Source organism: Artibeus jamaicensis, unplaced genomic scaffold, assembly GCF_021234435.1.
Source record: "Artibeus jamaicensis isolate MK-2021 breed Jamaican fruit bat unplaced genomic scaffold, CSHL_Jam_final contig_944, whole genome shotgun sequence".
Lineage (NCBI taxonomy): Eukaryota > Metazoa > Chordata > Mammalia > Chiroptera > Phyllostomidae > Artibeus > Artibeus jamaicensis.
The window spans coordinates 5,573,325-5,596,304 of record NW_026522020.1 but is presented as its reverse complement, the minus strand read 5'-3'; the positions used below and the strand labels follow the sequence as shown (position 1 = coordinate 5,596,304).

Genomic DNA, 22,980 nt, shown 5'->3' with positions numbered 1-22,980 from the left:
CTCTTTCTCTAAAAATAAATAAGTGAAATGTCTTGAAAAATAGTATCAAGACTTGTGGCCAAGATGGAGATGTACGTAGACACGCTGTGCCTCCTCGCACAACCAAAATGACAACAACAATTTAAAAACACGAATGACCAGAACTGATGGAAAATTGAACTGTATGGAAGTCCGCCAACCAAGAAGTTAAAGAAGAAACATTCACCCAGACCAGTAGGAAAGGCAAAGACGGGCCGGGCAGAGAGGATTCACGGCCAGGTGGCAGCTGGAGGGCCCGGTCAGGTGGCAGATTGTGGACCGAGTGGTCCCACATCTGTGTGCCGATGAACCAGGACGAACAACTGGAGAGAAAAACACTGAACAACCCAGGGCTCCAGCTCGGGGACCTAAAGCCTCAAAACCTCTGGCTATAAAAACCTGTGAGGGTTGAGGCAGTGGTGGGAGAAGCTCCCAGACTCACAGGAGACTTCACTGGAGAGACCCATTGGGTCCTAGAACAAACACAAACCCACGCACCCGAAACCAGCATCAGAAGGGCCCACTCTGCTTGTGGGCAGCCGGGGAACTGACTGAAAGCTGCAGAGAGCTGAGCGAGCGGCACCGCGCCCTCTCAGAGGCTTCCCCACAGACAGCATCCCAACTCGGTGACGTAGCTGCCCCACCCTGGCGAAGACCTAAGGCTCCGCCCCTCACTACGTAACAGGTGTGTCAAGACAAAAAAAAAAAAAAATGGCCCAAAGAAAAGAACAGATCAAAGCTCCAGAAAAAATACAACTGAGTAATGAAGAGATAGGCAAACTATCAGAGGCACAGTTCAAAACACTGGTGATCAGGATGCTCACAGAATTGGTTGAATTTTGTTGCAAATTAGATGAAAAAATGAAGGCTACACTAATGAAATAAAGGAAAATGTACAGGGAACCAATAGTGATGGGAAGGAAACTGGGACTCAAATCAATGGTGTGGACCAGAAGGAAGAAAGAAACATCCAACCAGAAAAGAGTGAAGAAACAAGAATCCAAAAATATAAAAAAAGGCTTCAGAACCTCCAGAACATCTTTAAACATTCCAACATCAGAATCATAGGGGTCCCAGAAGGGGAAGAGGAAGAGTAAGAAATGGAAAACTTATTTGAACAAATAATAAAGGAGAATTTCCCCAATCTGACAAAGGAAATAGACTTTCAGGAAATCCAGGAAGCTCAGAGAGTCCCAGAGAAGTTGGATCCAAGAAGGAACACACCAAGGCACATTATCATTACATTAGCCAAGATTAAAGAGAAGAAAAGAATCTTAAAAGCAGCAAGGGAAAAGGAGACAGTTACCTACAAAGGAGTTCCCATCAGACCGTCAGCTGATTTCTCAGAAGGGACCTTACAGGCAAGAAGGGGCTGGAAAGAGGTTTTCCAAGTCATGAAAAGCAAGGACCTACATCCAAGATTGCTCTATCCAGCAAAGCTTTCATTTGGAATGGAAGGGCAGATAAAGTGCTTCCCAGATAAGGTCAAGTTCAAGGAGTTCATCATTACCAAGCCCTTATTATATGAAATGTTAAAGGGACTTATCGAAGAAAAAGAAGAGAAAACATATGAACAGTAAAATGACAGCAAACTCAGTTATTAACAATATACCTAAAACAACTACAAAAGCAAACTAAGCAAACAACTAGAACAGGAACAGAACCACAGAAATGGAGATCACATGGAGGGTGATTGACAGGGGAGTGGGAGGGAGAGAGGGAGAGAAATGAGGAAAAGGTAGAGAACAAGTAGCGTAGACGGTGGGGAGAAAATAGACAGGGGGAGGGCAAGAGTGGTGTGGGAAATGGAGAAGCCAAAGAACTTATATGTAGACACATGGACATGAACTAAAGGGGGGAATGTGGGTGGGAGGGGGTGTGCAGGGTGGAGGGGAATAAAGGGGGGAAATGGGACAACTGTAAGAGCATAATAAATAAAATAGATATTTTAAAATATTTATTTATTTATTTTTAGAGAGAGGGGAAGGGAGGGAGAAAGGGAGAGAAACATCATGCTTCTGTTGCCTTTCATGTGGCCCCCACTGGAGGACCTGGCCTGCAACCCAGGCACGTGCCCTGACTGGGAATCGAACTGGCGACTCTTTGGTTGGTAGCCCAAGCTCAATCCACTGAGCTACACCAGCCAGGGCTCAATAAAATATATTTTAAAAAAGACATAAATAAACCTTAAGAAAAAAAGAGTATCAAATTCGACGGACAAATTTATAAAATATCTGTTAACGTCTGAGCAGGTTTATCTCAGGAACGCCAGGTTGGATCAACCTTAAAACATTAACTAGTGTAATGCACCACAGGAGCAGAATGAGAATAGTGATGTGGTCATATTACAGACACGGAAAGAACTTGGGCAGAACTCAAACCCACTCATGATCGAGATAAGAACGCCTCTCAGCAGAGCAGGGGTGGAAGGGAACATCGCCGATGCCCAAGGGCGTCTGTAAACACCCACGGAGAACGCCTTCCGGGGGTGAACTGGGGACCCCCCTCCCGAGCTGGGACTGCAGGGAGGAAGGCCACCCTCACCGCTGTTGGCCCACGCGACAGCCCCAAACCAGAAACGCCCAGACGTCCTGCCACAGGGGACAGGGACGGGAACGCAGCTCGTCCCCATGAGGGAATGTCACCGTGCACGGAAAGGACACGCTCTCGATCCATCTGCGGGCACGATGACGCGCAGAGACACTGAGAGGCAGGCTGGGCGCCAGGCGCCTGTGACGCCGACTGCCGGGCAGGGCGAGTCCGAGGGACGTGGTGGGGGCGCCCGCTGGGCTGGGGTCCACATTTGGGCCTCGGCGGCGGCCACGCGGGCGTGTGCAGTTGTCCTGCCTCCTGGCGGCGAGCTGACTAACGCTGGAACTAAACGTGCAGACACTGGTGACCCAAAAAGGGGCGGGACCGAGTCTGAGAAACCAGGAGAGGCTGCGCCGAGACCCAGAGGTGACAAGAGCCAGGGAGTCCGGATGCCGCTGGGGCCCAGAAATAGCACAACGCCCTCAGTGTGATGTCCCCACCGCCAGCCGAGTGTGTCCTCCGCCTCAACACAGGACTCATAGCAACGGAAGGTGGGGGTTCGGAGAGCAAGCAAGGCAGGGGGCAGGGAGAGAGGCCCTGTGCCCCCCACCCCGCCACCCCGAGTGGGAGATCCCTGGGCCCTGGACGCCTGCTGAGGGCAGACAGGCGTGGTGTCCAGGGCCTCCCTTGTGCAGCCTCCCCGTCCTCCACCTCCCACCGCGGGGCCCTGCCTGCCCTTTGCACACAGGTCAGGCAGCACTGCAGGTAGAAAGCAGAGCCAGCGAGACCTGGTCAGGCGACCTGTGACCCTGCAGGTCCACACCCTAAGAGGAAGTGATGGTCCTGCAGTGGGGGGGGTGGGGGGGGTGGAGCCAGAAACCTTTGCAAAACCCTCACCTGGCCCACCTGCCCCTCCAGCTGCTCCAGCCGCTGCTCGGCCCGCACCAGGTGCTCCTGGGTGCCCGCCTGCTCCTGCCTCAGCACCCGCTCCTGTTCCCGCAGCTGGTCCCGCAGCTGGTCCCGCTCCCGTTGCAGCTGCCCAGGGTGGGAGTGGGAGGGGTCAGTGTCCGCACCATGCCCCAGGCCCCCGCACCCCATGAGCGGACCACACCTCCCTGCCTGCCCCAGTGGGTGTGACCTTCCCTCCCGCAGTCCAGGCCGGTCAGGCTCCCTGGCCCCGTGTGGGCCCCGCTCCCCCAAACCTGCACTTCACCCGAGAATGGAAAAGATGGGGGGAGGCGGGTACAAGGAGGGCTCTGGGCTCAGGGACTAGAGCGGGGACTGAGTCCCGCGGCCACCTGGGCCCCCCCTCACCTGCAGGACCTGGCGGGTCAGGGCACCTTTGTCCTGTGCCAAGCCCTCCGTCAGGGCGGCCACCCGGGCCAGGGCATCCCGCTGCTGTGCCCCCTCTGACTTCAGCCGGGTCACGAGCAGCTCCAGGGCGGCATTGCTGGACTCGGCCTGGGGAGGGGAGGACAGCGGTCACCCTGAGGGGAATGCCAGAAGGGACTTTCAGGATCACAGGCAGAGCTGTCGGTGCCAGGGAGAGAGCGAGCCCCGCCATCACGGAGGTGCACAAGCCGGAGGTCTGGGTGGGACGGCAGAGGGGCCCCCACAGGGCACTGAGGCTGCAGCCAGGAGAGGTGACAGGTGGCCTGGGGGCAGGGAGGCTGGTGGAGGTAGGAGGCGGAGGGCCCAGAGGCCTACCCGGGCCAGGGTGCTGTGTAGGGCCGCCCTCTCGCTCTCCAGAAAGTCCCTCTGCAGCTGGGCAGTGGTCAGCACCTCCCGGGCCGACACCAGCTCCTTCTTGAGCCCCGAGACCTTCTCTTCCAGCTGCTGCAGACGCCCTTGACTGAGGTCCCCCCAGGTCAGAGGTGTGAGGTCGGCGTAGGGCCCAGGGGGCAGGGGCTGCCTGCAGCTCTCTCCAAGCCCAGGGTCACCCTGGAGGCCTGAACTTGTGAGTTCACAGGTGGCACCAAACCAAGACGCCGGTTCCTGGCTGGTGGGGGGGCTCTGCCTGGGCCTCAGTGGACTTGCCTGGATGAGGTGGGTGCTACCTGCCTGGGGCGTCCCCTCTCTGAGCCTGGGTGGTGGGTTTGCTGAGATGGGCCCTGGGCAGATGCTGGGTGGGTATCAGGGTGATGGCTCAGCCAGGAGGGAGCCTGGGGGCAGCCTGTCACCTCCGCCCCCTGAGACAAGGCTGCCAAGGAAGGGGTCCCTTTCCTGGATGAGGACGCTGAGGCCCTTGGGAGGCAGAGGCCGTGCCCAGCTCACCTGGCCTCCAGCTCCTCCTTCTGCTGCGCCCAGAGCAGGAAGTGGCCCTGCAGCTCGGCCTTCTCTGCCTCCAGCCTCTTCGAGTCCGAGTCCCAAGCACCCGCCTGGCCTCTCAGCTCCTCCACCTCCACCTCCAGAGCCTTCTTCTCTCTGGGGCCAGGGGAGACCGAGGCTGGGGCAGCACTCAGGCAGCACTCACTGAGCACTTTCTGGGTGCCGGGGCAGGCAGGGCAGGTGCTCAGGGAAGTGCAGGGAGGGGAGGGAAGTGCAGCCACCTCCGGTCCCAGGCCAGCCTGCAAGGTGGGGTGGCCCCATGGGAGTCCTTAAAACAGAAAGGCTGCTGCTCCTGGGGTGTCCCTGCGCTCAGCCCTCTGCCACCCACGGGCCTGGCTCAGCCAGTGTTTGTGGAACTTGCTGAAGGAAGGGACACCTCCCCACCAGCGCCCTCCGCAGCGCCACATCTGGTGGTCCTGCCCACCTGTCCTGACGGGGGGGGGGGCAGACCCTCCAGAGCCAGCTCCCTGTGTGAGGCTGAGCTCAGCGCTGGTCACTCAGCGCTGGGCAGCCCATCGCCCATCAGCCTGGGACCTGGACGACAGCTGCACCCTCTGGGACCCTGGCCCCTCAGGCCCCCGTTCCCCAAACGCCCCTTGAATCTGGCCTTCCTCCCCTTCAGGCCTGCCCACCTGTCTCCGGGACGCTGCAGCTTGTCCCCTTGGCAGCCAGACTGGCCCTCCCAGCCACGGTGCCCCTGCTAACAGTCCCCCCAGGGTGCCTGCCTACTCCTCACGCTGCACGCATCACTCCCTGACTCTTCCTGTCTCCCCTGCAAAGACCCTTCCGCCCTCCGGGGGAGCCCTGGTCCCTCTGCTCCCCTGCCCAGGGCCAGTCGTGCTGACCCACGGCTGCCGTGTTCCTTCCGGTGCCCCTGCCAGGTGGGACTGGGACCGACTTCTCGGACCTCCTGTCCCAGCGCTGGACCCTCCCCCAGGCCACTCAGTCCAGGCACCCAGGGTGAGCAGGGGCCTGCCCCTGCGGCGCTCCTGCAGGACGGCTTCCTGAGCGCCCGCCTGCCTTCTGCCCCTGCACATCGCGACCGGCCTAGGGCGACTCCCATGTCCAGCTCGGACAGCGTGTGGGGTCGGGAAGCCCCACTGGGCCTCTCACTCAGGGGGACTCCGGTCCCAACCCCAACTCCCACTGACCCCGGACACTAGCACGGCATAAGCGTCACAGAGCTGCAAGGCCGACGTCGCCAGGGCCACCAGCGCACAGGGTACACCAGGAAGCCGTGTGGGGCCCCCGTGGACACACACAGGCTGTGTGGCTCATTTCTGAAGGATGGAGAAGCCCCCAAGAAGTCCTGGGGGCTGGGGGAGGAGGGAGACACAGCCTGCTCCAGGCAGGGGGCGTGCGAAATGGGGTGGGCCCGGAGAGCTCGGGAAGCAGCGGAGGGGGTGAGGAGGGGAGTCCTGGGCAGCCCGGCCAGCCCTGATGAGGGGAAAGGGGCTGGGTGTTGGCTGCTGGCGGGAGGCGAGGGACGGGCCCAGGGGTGGGCCGGGGGCCGTGGTAGGCAGCCTGGAGCGGGAGGTGCCCAGGGCTGGGACTGCCCGCCCTGCCCTCCGTGAGCCACCTTCCCAGGCGGTCGCTGGCCGCCCTGCAGCTCTGCGCCTCCTGGCGCTGTGCCTCCAGCCTGTCCAGGAGACCCTCGCGCTCTCGTTCCTGCTCCCGCAGGGCCCTCTGGGAGGCCCGCAGCTCCCGCTGCCTCTCCGACAGCTGCTCCCGGAGCCCGGCCACCACCGTCTGGCAAGACTCCAGCTGCAGACGCAGTTCCTGCTCGGGGGTGGGGAGTGGCATGAGCCCTCTCCGGCCTTTGACTACAGACTCCCCAGGAAGCAGGCGCTGTGGACGGAGCCCCCTCCCGGGGCTGTGGGGCTCAGGGGCAGGCCCTGAGGCAGCACCTGCCCGGCCCCCACCTGCTCCTGCCGCCGCCGCCTCTCGATGGCTGCCTGCACGGCCCACAGCGCGGGGTCCAGGGCGGCCGGGGAGTGGGCCCGAGGTGGGGACCGGCTCCAGCAAGGGGACGAGGTGTGCAGGGGGCTCCTCGGTGGACCCGGTGCCTCCTCCCCGTCAGTGGCGCTGGTCGATGCCAGCACCGGGCACCCCGAGTCCGCCCAGGCCACCTGCAGGTGTGGGGACAGCGCTCAGGGCCACGCCTGGCGGGACCTTCCAGGCTTTTCCCCGGGCAGAGACGGCCGCACCTCTGCGATGATGTTCAGGGTGCGCTGCAGGCACTCCACTCGGTCCGCCAGCTCCTCCGCTGCCCGCCCGCCTCCGAGACGCCGGGACTCCTGCGGCCGGCAGAGCCCTCAGCGGAGCGCAGACGCCCCCTGCCCCAGAGCCACCCTTCCCAGCCCCACGCACCAGTCTCCGAACATCCGCCCTGAGGGAAGAGATGGTTCTCTCCTTCTCCGAGTTTTGCTCCGTGAGTTTCCGCACCAGCAGCGTCTGCTCAGAGAGTCTGCAGGACACCCAGGGCCGGGGCCACAGGGGTCAGCGCAGAGCGCAAGCCACAGGCCTGAGGGTGCCCGGCTGGGTCCAGGCTCCTCCCGGGTGCGGCTGGGCCACGGGCACCCGCCACGCCTGTCTCAGTGGGCCTCAGTCCCTGGCCTTTCTCCTACTCTAGAACCTTCCATGACTCCCACTGACTTGGCAGTAAAGCTCAGACCCCAAGGTCAGCATCCAAGGTCCCGCTGCTGATGCCGACTCAGCTCTCCTGCCTCAGGGACAGTGGCTTCTGGGGCCTTGCTTGTCCTTGTGACACTGCAGGTGTGGCGCTCACTCGCCTTTGCTGCTTCTGCTGGCACAGGTCTAGCCCTGAGTGACGGCACTGCTCTGGTCCCTTCCTTCCCAGGACTCCCTCCTTCTGAGTCCATGGGCTCCCCTGTGGCACCGGGGCCTCCCTTCCCGGGGCTCCGGGCGCTCCGCTCAGGCCCTGGGCGCTGCCCCTGCAGGACACACCGGGCCGCCCGCCGCCCACTGTGCTCCAGACCCCTGAGGGCAAGGAGGACCCCAGCCCGTCAGCCTGACAAGGTGCCCTGGCCAGGGGAGCCCCGGGCCCCTGGGTGCTGTGGAATCAGGCCCTGCGGCCATCTCCCCATTTCTGTTGAAGGAAACAGACTTCCAGCCCCGACCGTGGCAGAACCTCCCACACACCCTCTCCTGGCGCCTCTGCTCCTTAAACAGTTGACCCCAAATCAGCGCCAGCCCCCGAAAACTGTGCTTTTAGGCCTGAAACCTCCACTTTCGGGAGCCAGTCTCAAGGATAGTGCACATGCCCACGGCAGTGCCCACGGAGACCCTCCAAGTGGGGACTCTGACTGCGGCCTTCAGGGCTGGCTGCAAAGTTGGGGCACATCAGTCAGCCCGTGGGAACGTCACGTGGCCCCTGGAGTGACGGCGGCCCACCACTCAGAATCCCAGCAGCTGGCAGATGGGAAGGGGCGTGCGGTGCCTCCCCCTTCACCTGCAGTCGCTGGCTCGGGTGCCCACCTGGCCTTCAGCGCCACCTTCTCTGCGTCCCAGCGGCTCCGCAGGTGCAGCATTTTCCGCTCCCTGCCCTGCAGCTGCAGCTCCAGGGCTCCCACCGCGCTGTCGGCCGACAGCCGCAGGTTGGAGTCCAGGTTCAGGCAGGCCATGTGCAGGCGCCGGGCGGTCCTGGCTGCGTCCGCTCGCATGTCAGCAAGGCCCCTGGGGACATGGCAGTGCCCCAGCCGAGCCTCAGGACCAGCTGTGGGCTCCAGGCCCAGGGGGTGCCGGGCTGGCTGGGCAGGACAGGTCTGGTCGAGGCCCCCACCACCTGCTATGGACTGCTCCCCGCCCCGTCACAGCTGGGCGGGGCGGGCGGGCGCTGGGCAAGGCCGCAGAGTGCGTGGCCCCTCGGAGCCCAGCTTCCACGTGCACAAACCGAGGGTCGACAGATGCTCAGCGGCCCAGGACAAAGCCCTGAGGGGCCCGGAGCTGTACCCCGAGGCTCCTCTCTCCTCTGTTCCGACCTCCCTCCAGCCCCCCACCTCTGGTCCCACGGGGCTGGCCTGAGGCCCCAGGTCCCCAGCCTGGGCGCCACCGGGTGCCCCTCCTCCCCGACCATGGCGGGCGGCCGCTCACCTCTCCGCGGTCGATCGCAGCTCAGCCAGGGGTGCTCGGAGCGCTGTCACCTGCTGCCACAGGAGGAGGAAGTCCCGGGGCCGCGCCCCTGGGTGCAGATGCTGCAGGCGGGACAGGGAGGGGCCGGGGGTGAGGAGCCCTGGACCGTCTGCCTCCCACCACCTGCTCCTCCAGTGGCGCTGGCCGACCCCCGCCCCTCACCCGCTAATCTTCCACGTGGGAGAGGCGCCTCCACGGCGCCCAGCTCGCCCAGGGAAGCTTTCCCCTGGGACGGCTCCCAGGGCTCCGGGTGTGCGGCCTGGCCCTGGGAGCACTCTGACCCGCCGACGGGCTTAGGGTTTCAGAAAAGTGACCCGCCAAGGCTTCGGGTCCTGCTGCCCTGGCCAGGGGTGGGGCGGGCGTCACTGCCGTGGTCTGACAAGGAGGCCGCCTGCCCACACCCCTGGCTGTCCCTGGAGCAGGACTCCCGCCTGTCCCTACTTTCCGGATCTGGCCTCAGGGTGCTGCCCTCCTTCTGTCAATGGAGGGGTGGTCTCCCCACCCTGGGGCCCCCTACGCCATATGCTGTGGCCATGCTGAGTAGAGGACATGGGGAGGCAGGAGGCCAGTGCCCAGGGAGGAAGTGCAGTGAAGCCAGCTCCCCTGCCCATCCCATCCTGGTCCCGGTGGCCCACCCCCGACCCGCAGCAGCCTTGGCACCGAGCAGGTGTCCCCGCCAGTGGGCAGTGGCAGAGGAGCACCTGTCTCTGGGCCCAGCGCCGAGCCTCCCTCAGCTCCAGCTGGGCCTGCAGGTGGAACACGCTGCCCGTCGTCCTGGCCAGCTCCGCAGACAGCGCGTCGTTGGCTTTCTTCATGTGTTCCAGCTGTTCCCTGAGCAGTCTGTTCACCTGGGAGAGGCTGGTGCTCCTGGAGGGGCAGGCACCACAGCGGCGTGGTGTGGCGTGGCGTGGCGGGGCGGGGCGTGGCGGGGCGTGGCGGGGCGTGGCGTGGCGGGGCGTGGCGGGGCGTGGCGGGGCGTGGGTGGTGGCTCTGCTCGGGGCAGCTCCGAGACCCCGCCGACACCAGCTCTGTGTGCAGCCCCTGCCTGCCCTATGCAGCAATCTGCAGTGGGTCCCCACTGTCGCCAAGCCAGGGAGAGCATCTGGGTGCCACCCTACCCTCCTCTCCCTCCCTGAGCTCTCCTGGTTCTGCCTCCACAACTGAGGCCGGCTCTGTAGTCCTGGGGGCAGCAGTGAACCCCGAGACAAGCAAGAGAGGCGAGGCTGGGGGGAGGTGTATCCCTGCAGTGAGGCAGGTGGGGACAGGGAGGAGCAGTGCCCAGGCCACGGCCTTCTCCACCCAGGGCGGGTCTGCATATGGCCGGACTCAGGGACACCAAACCCGCCTACTCGGGGTGGCCCACGCTCCAGAGCCAGCACCCTCCCGCAAGGCTGCAGCAGCGCATTCCCCGCTCCTGGGGCGTGATCCTGCACGTGGGTTACCCCCGGAAACACCGGATTCGAACGGCTTCCCAGCACTGTCCTCCCTCTCCAGTCCCCGAGGACGACCCCGTGCGGGAGGGGAGCCCCCTGGGGCTGTGGGTGGCCCAGTGGGGAGCTGGAGGGGCACCCTGCCCTTCTGGGGCCTCGTCCTGGGGCCAGAGGTCAGAGGGCAGGGGCTGCCACTAAGGGCTGAGATCACACGTGCCCTCCATGGTAGACAAATGAGACCCTGACCGTGAAGTCAAAGCCGCTTGAGGCCGAGGGGTCCGGGAGTCCCAGCTGGAGTGAGAAGAAGCCTGGGCTCGGAGCAACCCCACGGGTGCCCGCACGGGCTGGGCTGCCGAGGGCCGCAGTCCACTCAGGGGCCACATTCCAGAGAGAGGGCCCAGGGAGCGCCTCACGGCCTGTGGGACCTGTACCCCGGGCCTGAGGCCATGCCGGGTTGGTCCCACTCCCTGCTCTGCTCTGCCCCCTCCTTTCTCTGGCTGCCACCCACCCCCCATGCGCCTGCCCCAGCCTGTAGCTGAGTGACTGCTAGTCAAACAGGCCTACAGGCAAGTTTGTCTGACAGCGCTTTGGGAAGAGGATGGCCAGCGGCCCCGAGGCACCTTAGGCCCTGCTGCCCCTTGGGGTAACGGCCGAGCCCTTTGCGCCCTGACTGCTGTGCCCCCAGCCTCACCTCTGCTCCGCAGCCTCCAAGCGGCCCAGGGCCCCCTCCAGGCCCACGCTGTGCTCCAGCTCCGACCTCCGCAGCCGCGCCTCCGTGGTCTCCAGCCGGGCCTGCAGCTGGAGAAGAGCGTTGGCCCACCAGGTGGGAGGCAGGGCCCCCCGGGGCGCCCAGCAGGGCTGGCCGGCCAAGGTCAAGCTGGGGCTGGGGCTGGAGAAGCTCAGGCCCCTTCCCAGGATGGATCAGATGGGTGGGTGTCCGCACCCTGCCTGAGGGCCAAGGGTGTGCAGCCAGCTTAGGAGGTGGCCCTGAGGGTCTGGGCTGGCCACAGAAGGGGCAGGATAGCCAGTCACAGAGCAGGCCTGGGGTTGCTCCCACGAGATCGAGTGAGTGGTAGGGTGCCCCCTCCAGCTGCCCCTCCTGCCTGTGAGCACACCTCTGCCTCGTCCGGCAGGTGGGTGGGGACCACACCCAGCTGTGGGCCAGGCCTGCCCCAGCGGTGAGCAGACAGGACCCTGGGGCTCTGAGGGGGCAAGAGGGTGCTGGCCTCCCCAGATGTGTGTACTTGGAGCTCTCTCTGGGGTACGGAGAGAGGGGCTCAGACCCTGAGGGCAGGCTGAGAGGTAGGAAGGTCAGGAGAGCTGGAGGCCACACCTGTGGCTTGACCCGGGGACCTGGGGCACTGGGGACCTGGGGCCCGGTGTGAGGGGAGGCGTGTCCCCTCCTCAGAGAGAGGAGGGGGGAGGGGCCAGAGGTCCTCCATGGAGGCAGGTGCTTGGGCAAAGGCTGCCACCAGACTTGGGGACACCAGGAAGCAGTCACGCTGGCCACCCAGGGAACTTGAGGGAGGCCCAGCCCCCGTTGGTGCCACGCCAGGGGCCGAGTGTGTGCCGAGCTACGGCCTCTGCGAGTTCAGGTCTGACTCACGAGATTGCTAAGCCATCCACAGAATTCCTGCGGCATCTGTTCCCACTGCCGTTCCCACCATCTCCCCGCCCTGTGCGAGGAACACTCCCGCCCCCACGGCCAGCGGGGAGCTCACGGGGTGCTCTCTGGGCCTGGCCCCAGGGAAGGACCCTCACCTCATAGCCCCGCCCCCGGTCCCCTGGGTGTGCCGGCCACCGTGAGAGTGGGTGTCCCCAGTATAGGGGTCCCGGGCCTACAGGCGCTTAGCCATCACTGGTCACTGGTGGTGGTCTCCGCCCTGGGCAACTCTGGCCCACTCTGAGCCTGTTTCCTCCTCTGGAAAGTGGGGTCACCTCTCCTGCCACACAGAGTGCGAGGCTCTGAAGGCAGCAAAGGCAGGAGCTGGGCCTGCCCAGCAGGGTCTCAGAGCCCCCCACACTGTGGGCCGGGCCCCCCACCCGGCCCACTCCTGCCTCAGGAGCAGACTCAGATCAGAGGCTTTCGGCAGAGTCCTCAGCTCCCTGCCTCGGCCTCCCCACATTCACAACGGGAGGCCCCTCCCCACCCTCGATGACCACACGGGCCTCTCGCTGCAGCCTGTGGGGAAGGTCACCCCAGAGGGCACACAGGACGGAGGACCCAGGGCCTAGGGTCACAGCTGCTCCTCAGCTGTCGGGAAGGGGTGGGGGCTGGGGACTGAGCCAGTTCTCCACAGGCTGGGTCTGAGGGTTGGGTGGGGCCAGGCTGACCCCTGGCCTGCGGCAGCCCACCACGCACACCTACCCGCTCGCTGACTGCGTGGTACCTGCTGGCCAGCTCATCCCGCTCGGTGCCCACCTGGGCCAGCAGGCCCTCCAGCCGGGCCAGCTGCTCCTGCAAGAGCTCGCTGTCCTCCTGCCCGGCGGCCCCGGCAGCCAGCTCCTGCACCCCTGCAGGCAAGGCATGGGGTCAGCCCGGGGGCAACGCTGCACCCCCCAGCCACAGCACCCTGTCCCCATGGTGGCAGTGTGGCTGGTCTGACCCAGGGCTGGGTGTGGAGGTGGCCTCATGCTAAGGGCCTGGCCTGCACTCGGTCAGTGGGCCGCCTCCTGCCATTTATCAACATCCTCACCCAAATACAGCCCTTGCCCTGGGTGAACCCCAAAACAATTACAGGGGCGTGAGGTGCCCCCACCCCAGGGACCCGGGGGAACTGCTGATTTCTGGTCACCGGATCCCATCCCTGAGGAGTGAGGGGCTTTGAAACCACACCTGGGGGTTCTCTTTCCTTAGTGCCCACTCCGGACAGGCCTTCAGTGCAGGAGGGGTTGCACCTGGGACCCACGTATGGGGGGTCGGAATGGCTCAGAGTTACGAGTGCCCTGGGGCCAGCCACCCCATGTCTGGGTGGCCTGGAGGCAAGAACCCGGCCTCTGCGCCGGTTCCTCCACGGCACCTCCAGGGGACCTGCAGGGCTGGGTGAGCAAAGCTTTTGGGGTAGGGATGGGGGGCAGATCGGCTCTGTGTCTCCTGAGCCTCAACCATGAGGGTTTCCACTCATCAAATGAAAAACAAGTGTGGATGAAATCGAGACTGGAGGTCACAAATGTGTCACAAACACAAATAACTGCAGGGCTGGCTTGGGAAGGTCCGCGTGGCCAGCAGCGGACCAGGCAGGGGGCAGTAGGGGCTTGGCTCCCTGAAGCTGCACTCCAGCTGGTGGCTGAGCAGCTCCCCCGGTACCTCCCCACCCCCACCACCTCCTTTCACCTTGGGGGGGCTCCTCGCCCAGGCTACTGGCCACGATCTCACGGATGCGGGCAGGCAGGGGTGTGGGGGAGGCCCGCCGGCCTGCCCCGTGCATGGTCAGTGCCCGGTCTTCCCTGCTGGCCGTGGGACTCAGAACAGTGTCCTCCAGCTTCTGAAAAACACCCAGCTGGAGACGCCTGGGGCCGTCAGATCCCGAGAGCTGCCGGGCACCCCCGTGTGAGCCCAGTGGGGTGAGCGGGGGTTGGAGGGGCTCACCACAGGCCTCTCACTGCAGCAAAATGCCCTGGAGAGGACCGGGCCAAACGGAGGCCTCCCGAGACACGTGCCTTGGTTTCCCCCTGCGCCTTGGCTCCCCGACCTGTACCGTGGGTGGAGCCCTGCCTGTCTAGGCACCGCAGGTCACACCCATGGGGAAGTACGGAGAAGGGCTGGTCACAGAACACCTGGCCTAGGCTCTCACCACACCCTGCCCTTTGGCATGACTGTTATTCTGAGGGCTGGGCCGGGCCTCACACCTGTCCAAGGATGCTGGGAGGCAGGGGTCCTCCCTGGGTCCGCAGGGCCCCCTCCCACCCACCTGCAGCAGGTAGTCCCTCAGTTTCCACAGGGGGTCGTTGGGGAGTGGCAGGCGACTGGTGTGAGGACAGAGGCTCCCCCGCTTAGAACAAGGCCAGCTGTGTGGGCATCTGTGGCCCGGGGAGGTGGGCCGTGGCCGGAAAGGGTGGTGATCCTGTCTAGCCTTGGGAACAGCTGTCCTGCCTTGGAAGAGGTCGCAGCCTGGAAGTGGGCAGGAAGCTCAGGTCCTGGGGGTCTCTGGCTCCCAGAGCCCTTTGCCTTGGCCGGGGACGTTCTGCTCCCCTGGGAGGGCCTGGCCCTGCGGTGCCCTTGTTTCTGGGTCGAACTGTGGTGCCGACTGTGGGGAGGACCATCAGGGGCCTGTGAACGCAGGGTGGAGGCAGGAGCCGTTTCAAACTAGCAGGAAACCTCTGGATGGGAGCAGGTAGGGCCAGACAAGGTCACCCAGGACTGGGACAGGCCTTAGCGCCCACCCCGCCACCTTCAGGACATCTGGTTTTGGGGCGGTGGCTGAAATAGTAAAGGGGTCCTGGGGATGGGTGTCGACTCCCATGACTCCAGGGTGGCCAGACAGGGTCCTGCTGTTACCCCCACCCCACCTGCCCCCGTGCGCCCAGACGCCCCTCCCCGGGACTCTTCTCCCTGTGCTCCTCAGAGCCACGGCCTGCTCCCCCTCACCCCGTGACCCCCCCAGCTTTTCCTGCTAGCCCAGGGTACTGGGCAGCGACCACAGGGCAGCCCCCCTGCCTGTCCTCTGTCCTCTGACACCTTCCCAGTTCTCCCAGGACACCCTCTCCTGCGCAGACACCTGACTGGGCACTGGCCCCCTGCCCCCAGGCTGGCGGGACCCGCAGGCTTCCTGCTGGCCTGGGCTCACTCTCACCCTGCCCCCTCCTCCTGAGACCCTGTCTGAAGTCTTCCTCCCACATCCACCTCCAAGGCTCCCTGGTCCCCCAGACTCTCCCCCAGGACCAGACTGACGCCGTCACCGGGAACCTGGCTCCCGCATGGCAGCTGGGAGGCTTGATGTGGTCCCCACGGGAGCCCAGGGTGGGCCACCCTGAACGCATGCTACTGGGGTGACGGCCCTGATCCCCATTCCCTGGAGCCCCTCCCCGCGGCAGGCTGGATGGAGCCTTGCTTTTCCCTGAGTTTGAATGTCAGTCCCCTTGGAGGTCTTGGGGAGTCGCCCTCACTCTACATCCCCCACACGACCCCCTCCGGCCCGAGCTGAGTCTGGGTGGGCGTGAGCAGCCTCCACTGCGCAGCCGGAGGACGTGCCTGCCGCTCCTCCGGGCCAAAGAGGACCCTGTGCCAAGACCACCGCCGCCTCTGCGGTCCTCCCGGGAGGGGCGCCCGGGGTGGGGGGCAGGCGGGGGCCGGGCTCAGCCGCGGCCTGCCCTGAACCCTGGACGCGAACCGGGAAACTGAGGCCCAGCGGGTGGGACGGTCACGTCCAGGAAGCTTCCCTCCTAGGCCAGGAAGGCCTCTGCCCCTGGCCTCCCGCCCGCCCCCCTCCGCTCCCCCGGGCGCCCGCGGCGCCACCCGTAACGGGAAAGCGGCAGCGCGGCCCGAACTTGACTCATTCCTGCGTGTACAGAGGGTCACTTATTAGCCGAGGCGTCCCCAGAGGCGCGGGGGCCTAATGGGTTCCAGCTGTGGCCGGGTGCCTGCGACGGGCCGCGGCCCAGCTGGAGCCGAGGGGGCGCGGCGGGGGCTGCGCGGAGGGGGCGCCAGGGCCCCCTCGGCCCCCGGCCCGCGGGGTGAGGCCGCCCCGCCCCCGCGGAAACAGAAGAGGAGGGAGAGACCAGGAGGGGCGTGGCCTGGGCGGGAGGGGCGTGGCCTGGGCGGGCGGGGGCGGGGCCTGGGCGGGGCGAGGAGCGGAGGGGCCGTGGTGGGTGGGGCCCGTGCGGAGCTGGAGCCCGGGCCCTCCGGGCCTGCGCAGAACTTGGTTCGGACCCCAACGCTGGCCACCTTTTCCGGGCCGGCGGGAGTCTTCCCCCGGGGGGTTCACAGTCCCCTCCCCGGCATGGTGCATCCTGCACCGGGCAGGCCGGGCCCTGCTTCCAGGCCGCTCACGCCCGGGCCAGGCCCTGGAGGGTGGGCGTCTGCTGTGCGGGCAGCGCACCGGGAAACTCCTAGGAGCCCCCTGGGGACCCTGAGTCCGCGAAGGGGACGCCGGGCTGGACTCTGTTTCCCCAAAGACCCCGGACTCAGGGTTGAGCCAGGCCGAGCCCTTCCTCCTCCCCAGCGCTCTCCTCTGCTAACCTGCGCTCTAGACGCAGCACGGTCACAGCTCTGCGGGCACCTGGTGGCCCAGGGATGGGAGGGACACCTCGGCCCCAGAGGGCCCCGGAGTGTGACCGGCGGGGCCACCCCTGCGGCACCCGCTCCTCCATCGTGTCTGTGGAAGGAGAGCGCCACCTGGAGGAGCGTGGGCTCCCCTGTCGAGCCCATCCCGTGTTAGAGCAGGATGGGCCCGTGTTAGAGCAGGACCTTTGTAGCAGACCTGGGCTGGTGCCCTGTGGCGCCGGGGGTGTGGTGCCACCTGCCCGTGGCCTCCTTGTGGCCTCTTCTGTGAAAATGCGTGTGTCAGGGGAAGGTCCCAGAGAAATGCCCCCGCAGCTCAATGGAGGGTGGCGTGTGGTCTCTGGGACTCCCTCTGGGGATGGGAGGAGGTTGGGAGCAGCAGGCGGGTGGGCTTGTAGGTCAGAAACGGAATCACAGAGTCAGAGTGACGTGGCCCTCTCCGTTCGCTGGTGACCAGCATTGGAAGCCCCAGTGGCTCCTCCTGAACCTCCAGGCTGCTAAGGACGCAGGGAGAGGCAGTTTATGGCCTGGTTCTGGGGCCAGAGGAGGACGTATTCCAAAAGGGACTTGGTGACATACGGACAGGATGATGAGGGCCACCCACACCCAGAACCAGATTGCGGAGACCCCTGGGTGGCCCAAGTGAGCCCAGTGGCGGGCCCTGGGAGAGGCCGCCTCCAGGAGGTGCCCGGAATCAGCCGGGCGCAGGGGAGTCACAGTGGAGAGGCTGGCCTGGGCCTCCGCGGCTGGGCCGGTGGATCCGGCAGTGCCACCTCGTGGCTGCCAGGGGCGCTGCAGGACGCCTCACCTGCTGGGCTGTGGGAGGATGAGGCCCAGCTGGTCCCACGGAAGTGGGAACCCCGCGGGAACCCTCAGTGCGGTGAGGCAGGACACTCTCCACACAGGGTCTCTCAGCAAACATTTCATATCCATTATCTTGACCCAAAAGATCACCTTCTCACCTCCACGTGAGGAGGTCGGGGACTTGCTCAAGGCCTCTGTGTCACAAGTGGCAATGTTAAGGCCTGCCTGTGGGCACCCAAGTGCCCCCAGTGGTTGCAGGGCCCGCACCATCCCAGGGGCCAGAGAGCAGGATCCAGCAGGCACTCTGGCCTCAGGTGTCCTCCCCAGTGTGGCTCCCCCAGAGCCCAGGCAGTGCACGGGGCAGCCTCCGGCCCACGCCAGCCACCGCCAGCCTTCCTCCTCCAGCTCTGCTGCCTGGGACATTTCCGAGCCTTGCCCACAGGCCCCCCTTCACGCCCAGGTGGTCAGGGGTGGGCGCAGCTGGAGGAACGATCTGAGGGCGGCTCCAGCCGAGCCCAGCCACTGGCCGTCTGCTTGCCATCCTCCTGCAGCTTGGCAGCTGCAGGGAGGGCTCTGGTCTGGGGTGGCCGCTGCCAGGCTCCATCCCTTCAGAGAAAGGGCTTCTCTGTGTGTGCAGCAGCGTCTGGCCCCGCCGAGGCAGGCGGGGGCGGTTTCGATCTCTCACTGAGACCTGGAGCCCCGGGCGGCGCCCTGCTCCTGGTGGGGGCAGTTTGGTCCTCCCTAATAATGAAGGGGTGACCCGGGCCAGACACCGACTCAGGCACTGGGGATGAGGGAGATGACATCTCACTCACCCTGGGCTGCCACCCCAGCCCCCAGCATGACTGGCGCTTGGCACACAACTGGCTCAGACGGGTCACTACACGCATGACTGGAAACCCAGCCTAAGGTATGTGTCACCCACTGCAAAATGATTCATATCGGGGAGCGCGGGGGAGGGCCACGGCTCCGACGATCGAGTTTGCTCCGGGGTAGCTGGTGCCGCGCAGGTGTCCGGAGGAGGTGGCAGGCGCGTTGGACCTTGAAGGGTAAGTAAGAGCTCAGCAGCCAGAGGAGGTGTTGCAGTGGGTAGTTAGAGAAGCAGCTGCAGCAGACGAGACCTCCACCCGTTCACTCGTAAGATGACAGGGCTCAGGGTCTTCAGGGGAGAAGTGTCGCCGCAGGGAGTTAACTAGGGAGGCGTGAGCCGGTGTCCAGGGGGAGGGAGCGTGGGAGCAAAGCAACAGGATGGGTCTCCAAAGTCCGCGCCAGACTGTGCATGTGTGCAGACGCCTGTGCATACACGTGTACACACTCACGCTGGTTTTCACCAGCGGGGCTCGGGCCACCGGGTAAGCACATGGAAGGAAGGGCACGGTCATCTCCGTGTCACACTGCGCGTAAAGATCGATTCCACTTGGGTTTCAGATTTCAGTGTGAAAGTAAAACAACACGGCTTTTCAGAGGGAACCGGAGAATGTCGCGGTGACGGTGGAGTGGGCAGAGTGTCTCTTAAACAGCGCACAAGCGCTACTGTGAAGGGGGAACATGGACGGGTGCGCCGCAGAAAACTGAGGAGCTTCTGTTCCCCAAAATGTGCTGTGACGGGGGAAAGACCACCCACAAAAGGCACTCGCAAAGCACAGCTTCAAACAGGACTGGTTTCCAGTGTATACAATCACATCCGGGTCAGCATGAAAAGAGAAAGCCCCACACCAGACAAAAATAGGCAAAGGTTTAGAGCAGACACTTCACCAAAGACGTCCAAGGGGCCCATAAACAGAGGGGCAGGCACTCAACATCACTAGCCATCAGGCAAACGGTTAGTAAGACCACAGTCTGAGACCCGGACGGCCGCCTAAGGGCCACAGAGGAGAACGGCAGGAAGTGCCGAGTGCCGGCCAAGGTCTGCAGCAACCAGCCCTGCACACCACGGCCTGGACGGCACAACCCCTTCGGACACCCCTTTGGCAGCGTCCACCAAACCTGCCCACGCCCAACCCAGGACCAGGGTCCGGACTCCTGGAAGGGCCCCAACAGAGATGTGCACACACGGCACCCAGAGACCTCTGGGATGGTACGGAGAGCCAGACAGCAGCGAGCACGGTGACCCACGGCCACGCCGCGTCCTGAGGGGCTCACGGGCCTGGTGCTGCACCAAGGCCGTGTCCGCGCATGCTCACATTCTGCTGTAGTCCTCAAAGGACTGTGAGGATCAGGCCAGGGCTCCTGGCATCCGAGGTCGCCCTGTGGATGTGGGCGCCAGAGTGGGAGTGGGTGAGAGGATGGCGTGGGGTGTCCACGGGCCTCTCTAATACGGGAGCAGGTCCAGGCCCGGTTGCCCACGAGGCCCCTGTGTAATGGCACCTCGGTCTCCATCACCGCAGTGCAAGTGACGGGTGGGGGTCAGATGGGCGGAGCAGACCCCGGCCAGGGCTCCTTGGGGCCTTCAGACGACAGTTTCCGGCTGGCAGCCTCGTTTGCCACCCGCTCACGCCCACTGCTGGTGTTGGCGCCGATCTGCGTTCCACCCACAAAGTGGCCTGTCAGCGAGGCAGCCTGCACCCTGGAGCCTCCATCTCCCCAGACCCAGAGGGGGCGACGGAGCCCTCGGGGCTGACAGGGCCCCGGTCACCAGCCGAAAGTCTGGGAAACTCTCTGTCAGCCTTGCCTCCCTCCCAGCGCCCACCCCACACTGGCCAGCCCCCTGCCAGGCCCCCAGAGAGCAGAGACCCACCCAGGGCCACCACTTGTCTCGCGTCACCCAGCTCGAACACCCTGGTCCCGTGCTTGTGCCAGCACATGTGTGGTGACCCCACCTCGACGGCACACAGCCTGGAACCCTCCCCAGGGCGGTGCTCTTCCCCGGGGACCCGGGTTTTATACGGGGCCTGACCCACCTCCCCCAGGCAGCCCCGAGGTTCTGAGAGCCGGGTGGACAAACAACTCCGAGCCAGCCCCTGCGTGGCCACACTGGGCCCCCTGGGTCAGTGGGGTTGGGGTTGCCGCCTGGCTGTGATGGCAGAGGGGTCCCCTTAAGGGGGTGGGACGTCAGGCCTGGGTAGCAGGTTGGGTCTGGATGTCAGGGTGAAGGGGAGGGGTGTGGGGACAGTTCCAGGTCATTGCTGATGTTGTTATGCAGGTGAGGCTAAGAAAGTCAGAATCCAAACTTCCGGAACTCATAGGACAGGCCCTGGGGACGGTCTCACCTACTGGCCCATGTGCAGAGGTGACAAGTGCCTCTGGGGAAGGGCTGGAAGCCCCCACACTTTGCCACAGCGAGAACAGTGAGCTGGGTCCAGAATGTCAGCTGAGGGTCTTTGCTGTGTCCCCCACTCCCCGTGAGGGGCTCACCAGCAGACTCAGACCTCCAGCCCCGTCCGGGTCAGTCTGTGCCCATGTGGGCTCCCACACACATGCACTTGTGCTGACCACGTGAGCGTGTGTGAAGCGCCCCCAGAGCCAAGGAGGTATGGCCTCTGCAGGGTCCCTTCCCTCTCACGGTGCCCTTGCCGCTGGCTCCTGAGGGGTGCTGGGGGCAGCCACCCACTGACCTGGATCACGGCGCCCAGCCCTGGCAGGGACCGCTCCGCTGCGTCCCCACCTGCAGGCTCGCTGGGGGTGGAACTCATGGCGCCTGGAGCCAGGGCGTCTCCTCCTGAGACCTGGCCGGGCAGGGCCTCCTTCAGCTCCGGGCCCCACACCTGTGCAGCACCTGCTCCCTGTCCTGGACTCCCAGCTGCCCCCTCTGGGTTGGGACTGTAGGCAACCCAGCGTTAGGTGTTGCTCTGGCAACTGAAACACTGAAGGCTTGGTTTCCCTGGAAACCGGAGTGCAAGCCTTGTTGCCGTGGGGACTAGGGAACGCTGTTGTCTGGAAGCCGTTTCCCCGGAGACCTGGACACGCCCTTGGTGAAGCTGTCCAGCTCCTCAACTGCAGGCGGGGCGGTGCTGGCCTCTCCCCCGGCCCCCCCGCCTCCCAGGGGGCTGTGGCCGGGGAGGAGCCCTGTGCCGGGGGCCACAGTCCAGTGGAGGTGACCTGCAGCCTGCCACTTCCTGCCGTTGGAGAACCAAACTCTGACGCTTCCACGGGATCTGGAAAGGAAGCTGGAGTTCAGTGGGGCGCGGCCGGCAGCGGCCCAGTGAGGTGAGGCTGGGGAGGGAGGTCTCATCTTCCTCGCCTGGCCCAGGGCCTCGCCTTCTGGAATCCAATGTCCCAAATGGATGCTGCATCGTGGGTGACGCGCCTCACACCTGTCAGGGGAGGGTCGTTTCCACTCACTCACCTGACCCTTCCCAGAGCCACACAAAGGACCGGCAGGGACTCTCCCAGCCGAGGCCTCCCGGGGCCTCTGGACCAAGACTGGCCGCTGGCGTTCAGCCCCGTCCCGATGCGTGTCGGCAGGACCTACGCCAGCTGGGCTGAAGGGGCCGCGCTGGAGTGGGCCCTGCAGCTGAGTGCCTGTCCCCCTGATGAGAGGAAGCCATTGGGCCCTGTGGGTGGGGTGCGTCCCTCTGGGGCTGCCCAGCGAGGGTGGACGCTCAGTGGGGAGCGCGTCTGTTCCTGGTGCTGCCTTGCTCTCGGGAGCCCGTCGGGGCCTGGACCACGTCCTCAGACCGAGTTCACCAAAGGGGCACCTGTGCTCTGTCCTTGTCCTGATGTCCTCAGGGTCCTGGTGCGCTGCTGGGGGGACAGGGTCCCTGAACCCACCTGCTCCCTGGGGCTGCAGAGAGTGCTCAGCGCTTGGGTTGCTGTGGCCCCCCACCACCGCCTGTCCAGCTCAGGCTGCCTCCCCTTGTCTATGTGGAGGTGGCCCGTGGCTGGGCTTTGTCACCATTTCTCCCCCAAGTAGGGAACCTTGCTGAGTGTCACTCCCGCCCCTCCACACCACCTGTACACTCTGGGTCCCAGCCCCCCTGGGGCAGCTCCCCATTCTGGCCCTGCCAGGCTCATGAGTGGCAGGGACTGGGTCAGGCCTGGCAGAACTCAGCGGGCTGGCCTTCTCCCGTCCCCTGTTGGCCCTGGGGCACCAGAATGTGCCACCCCCGACCCAGACCCTCTCGGCGAGGGGAAGGGACCCTGGAACGTGCAGGACAGTTGGGCACTTCCCTGTGTGAGGCTCGAGTTTCCCACCCTTGCTCAGCCGCTCCCGTCCTCGCCCGGACAGACGGGCCTGTGTGAACCGGACACTCAGTCTTGGTGTGTCCTCTAAAGACGGGTCACATGGAGGACACCTGGGGAAGAGGGTGAGAGGCCACAAAGGAATGTGGCAGCTCTGTCCCGGCCCCTCTTGGCCTCCAGGCTGCAGTCCTGCCCGATGGCTCTGGACCCGCCTGTGTTCCGGGCGCCGTCTGTGCTCTCGGGGACTCTGCCCGGGGCCCTCCACCTTCCCCTGGGTGCACGGCACCCTGGAGGATGGGAAGCAGGCTGTGCGTTGCCCGGTCGCACCGAAACAGGCCGGTTGGGCCCCACCCAGATCTGCCGACAGATGCCAAG

At 64.9% G+C, this 22,980-nt stretch overlaps 1 protein-coding gene across 1 annotated transcript in view; it reads right to left on the bottom strand.

The window, feature by feature from the left end:
- The window catches only part of CROCC2 (ciliary rootlet coiled-coil, rootletin family member 2), a 51,372-nt gene extending 28,933 nt beyond the window's left edge, over positions 1–22,439 (bottom strand). Inside the window, exons 1-16 of the mRNA XM_053655173.1 lie at positions 21,770–22,439; positions 21,039–21,578; positions 13,795–13,945; positions 12,829–12,974; positions 11,152–11,258; positions 9,716–9,897; positions 8,992–9,079; positions 8,377–8,574; positions 7,249–7,345; positions 7,086–7,175; positions 6,801–7,007; positions 6,458–6,657; positions 4,825–4,974; positions 4,258–4,402; positions 3,865–4,011; positions 3,453–3,573 (exon numbers count right to left, since the gene is read on the bottom strand). Coding sequence (XP_053511148.1) covers positions 3,453–3,573; positions 3,865–4,011; positions 4,258–4,402; positions 4,825–4,974; positions 6,458–6,657; positions 6,801–7,007; positions 7,086–7,175; positions 7,249–7,345; positions 8,377–8,574; positions 8,992–9,079; positions 9,716–9,897; positions 11,152–11,258; positions 12,829–12,974; positions 13,795–13,945; positions 21,039–21,116 — 2,107 coding nt within the window. The 5' untranslated portion in view covers positions 21,117–21,578; positions 21,770–22,439. The remainder of the gene's footprint in view (positions 1–3,452; positions 3,574–3,864; positions 4,012–4,257; positions 4,403–4,824; positions 4,975–6,457; positions 6,658–6,800; positions 7,008–7,085; positions 7,176–7,248; positions 7,346–8,376; positions 8,575–8,991; positions 9,080–9,715; positions 9,898–11,151; positions 11,259–12,828; positions 12,975–13,794; positions 13,946–21,038; positions 21,579–21,769) is intronic.
- Between the last annotated feature and the right edge of the window lie 541 nt (positions 22,440–22,980).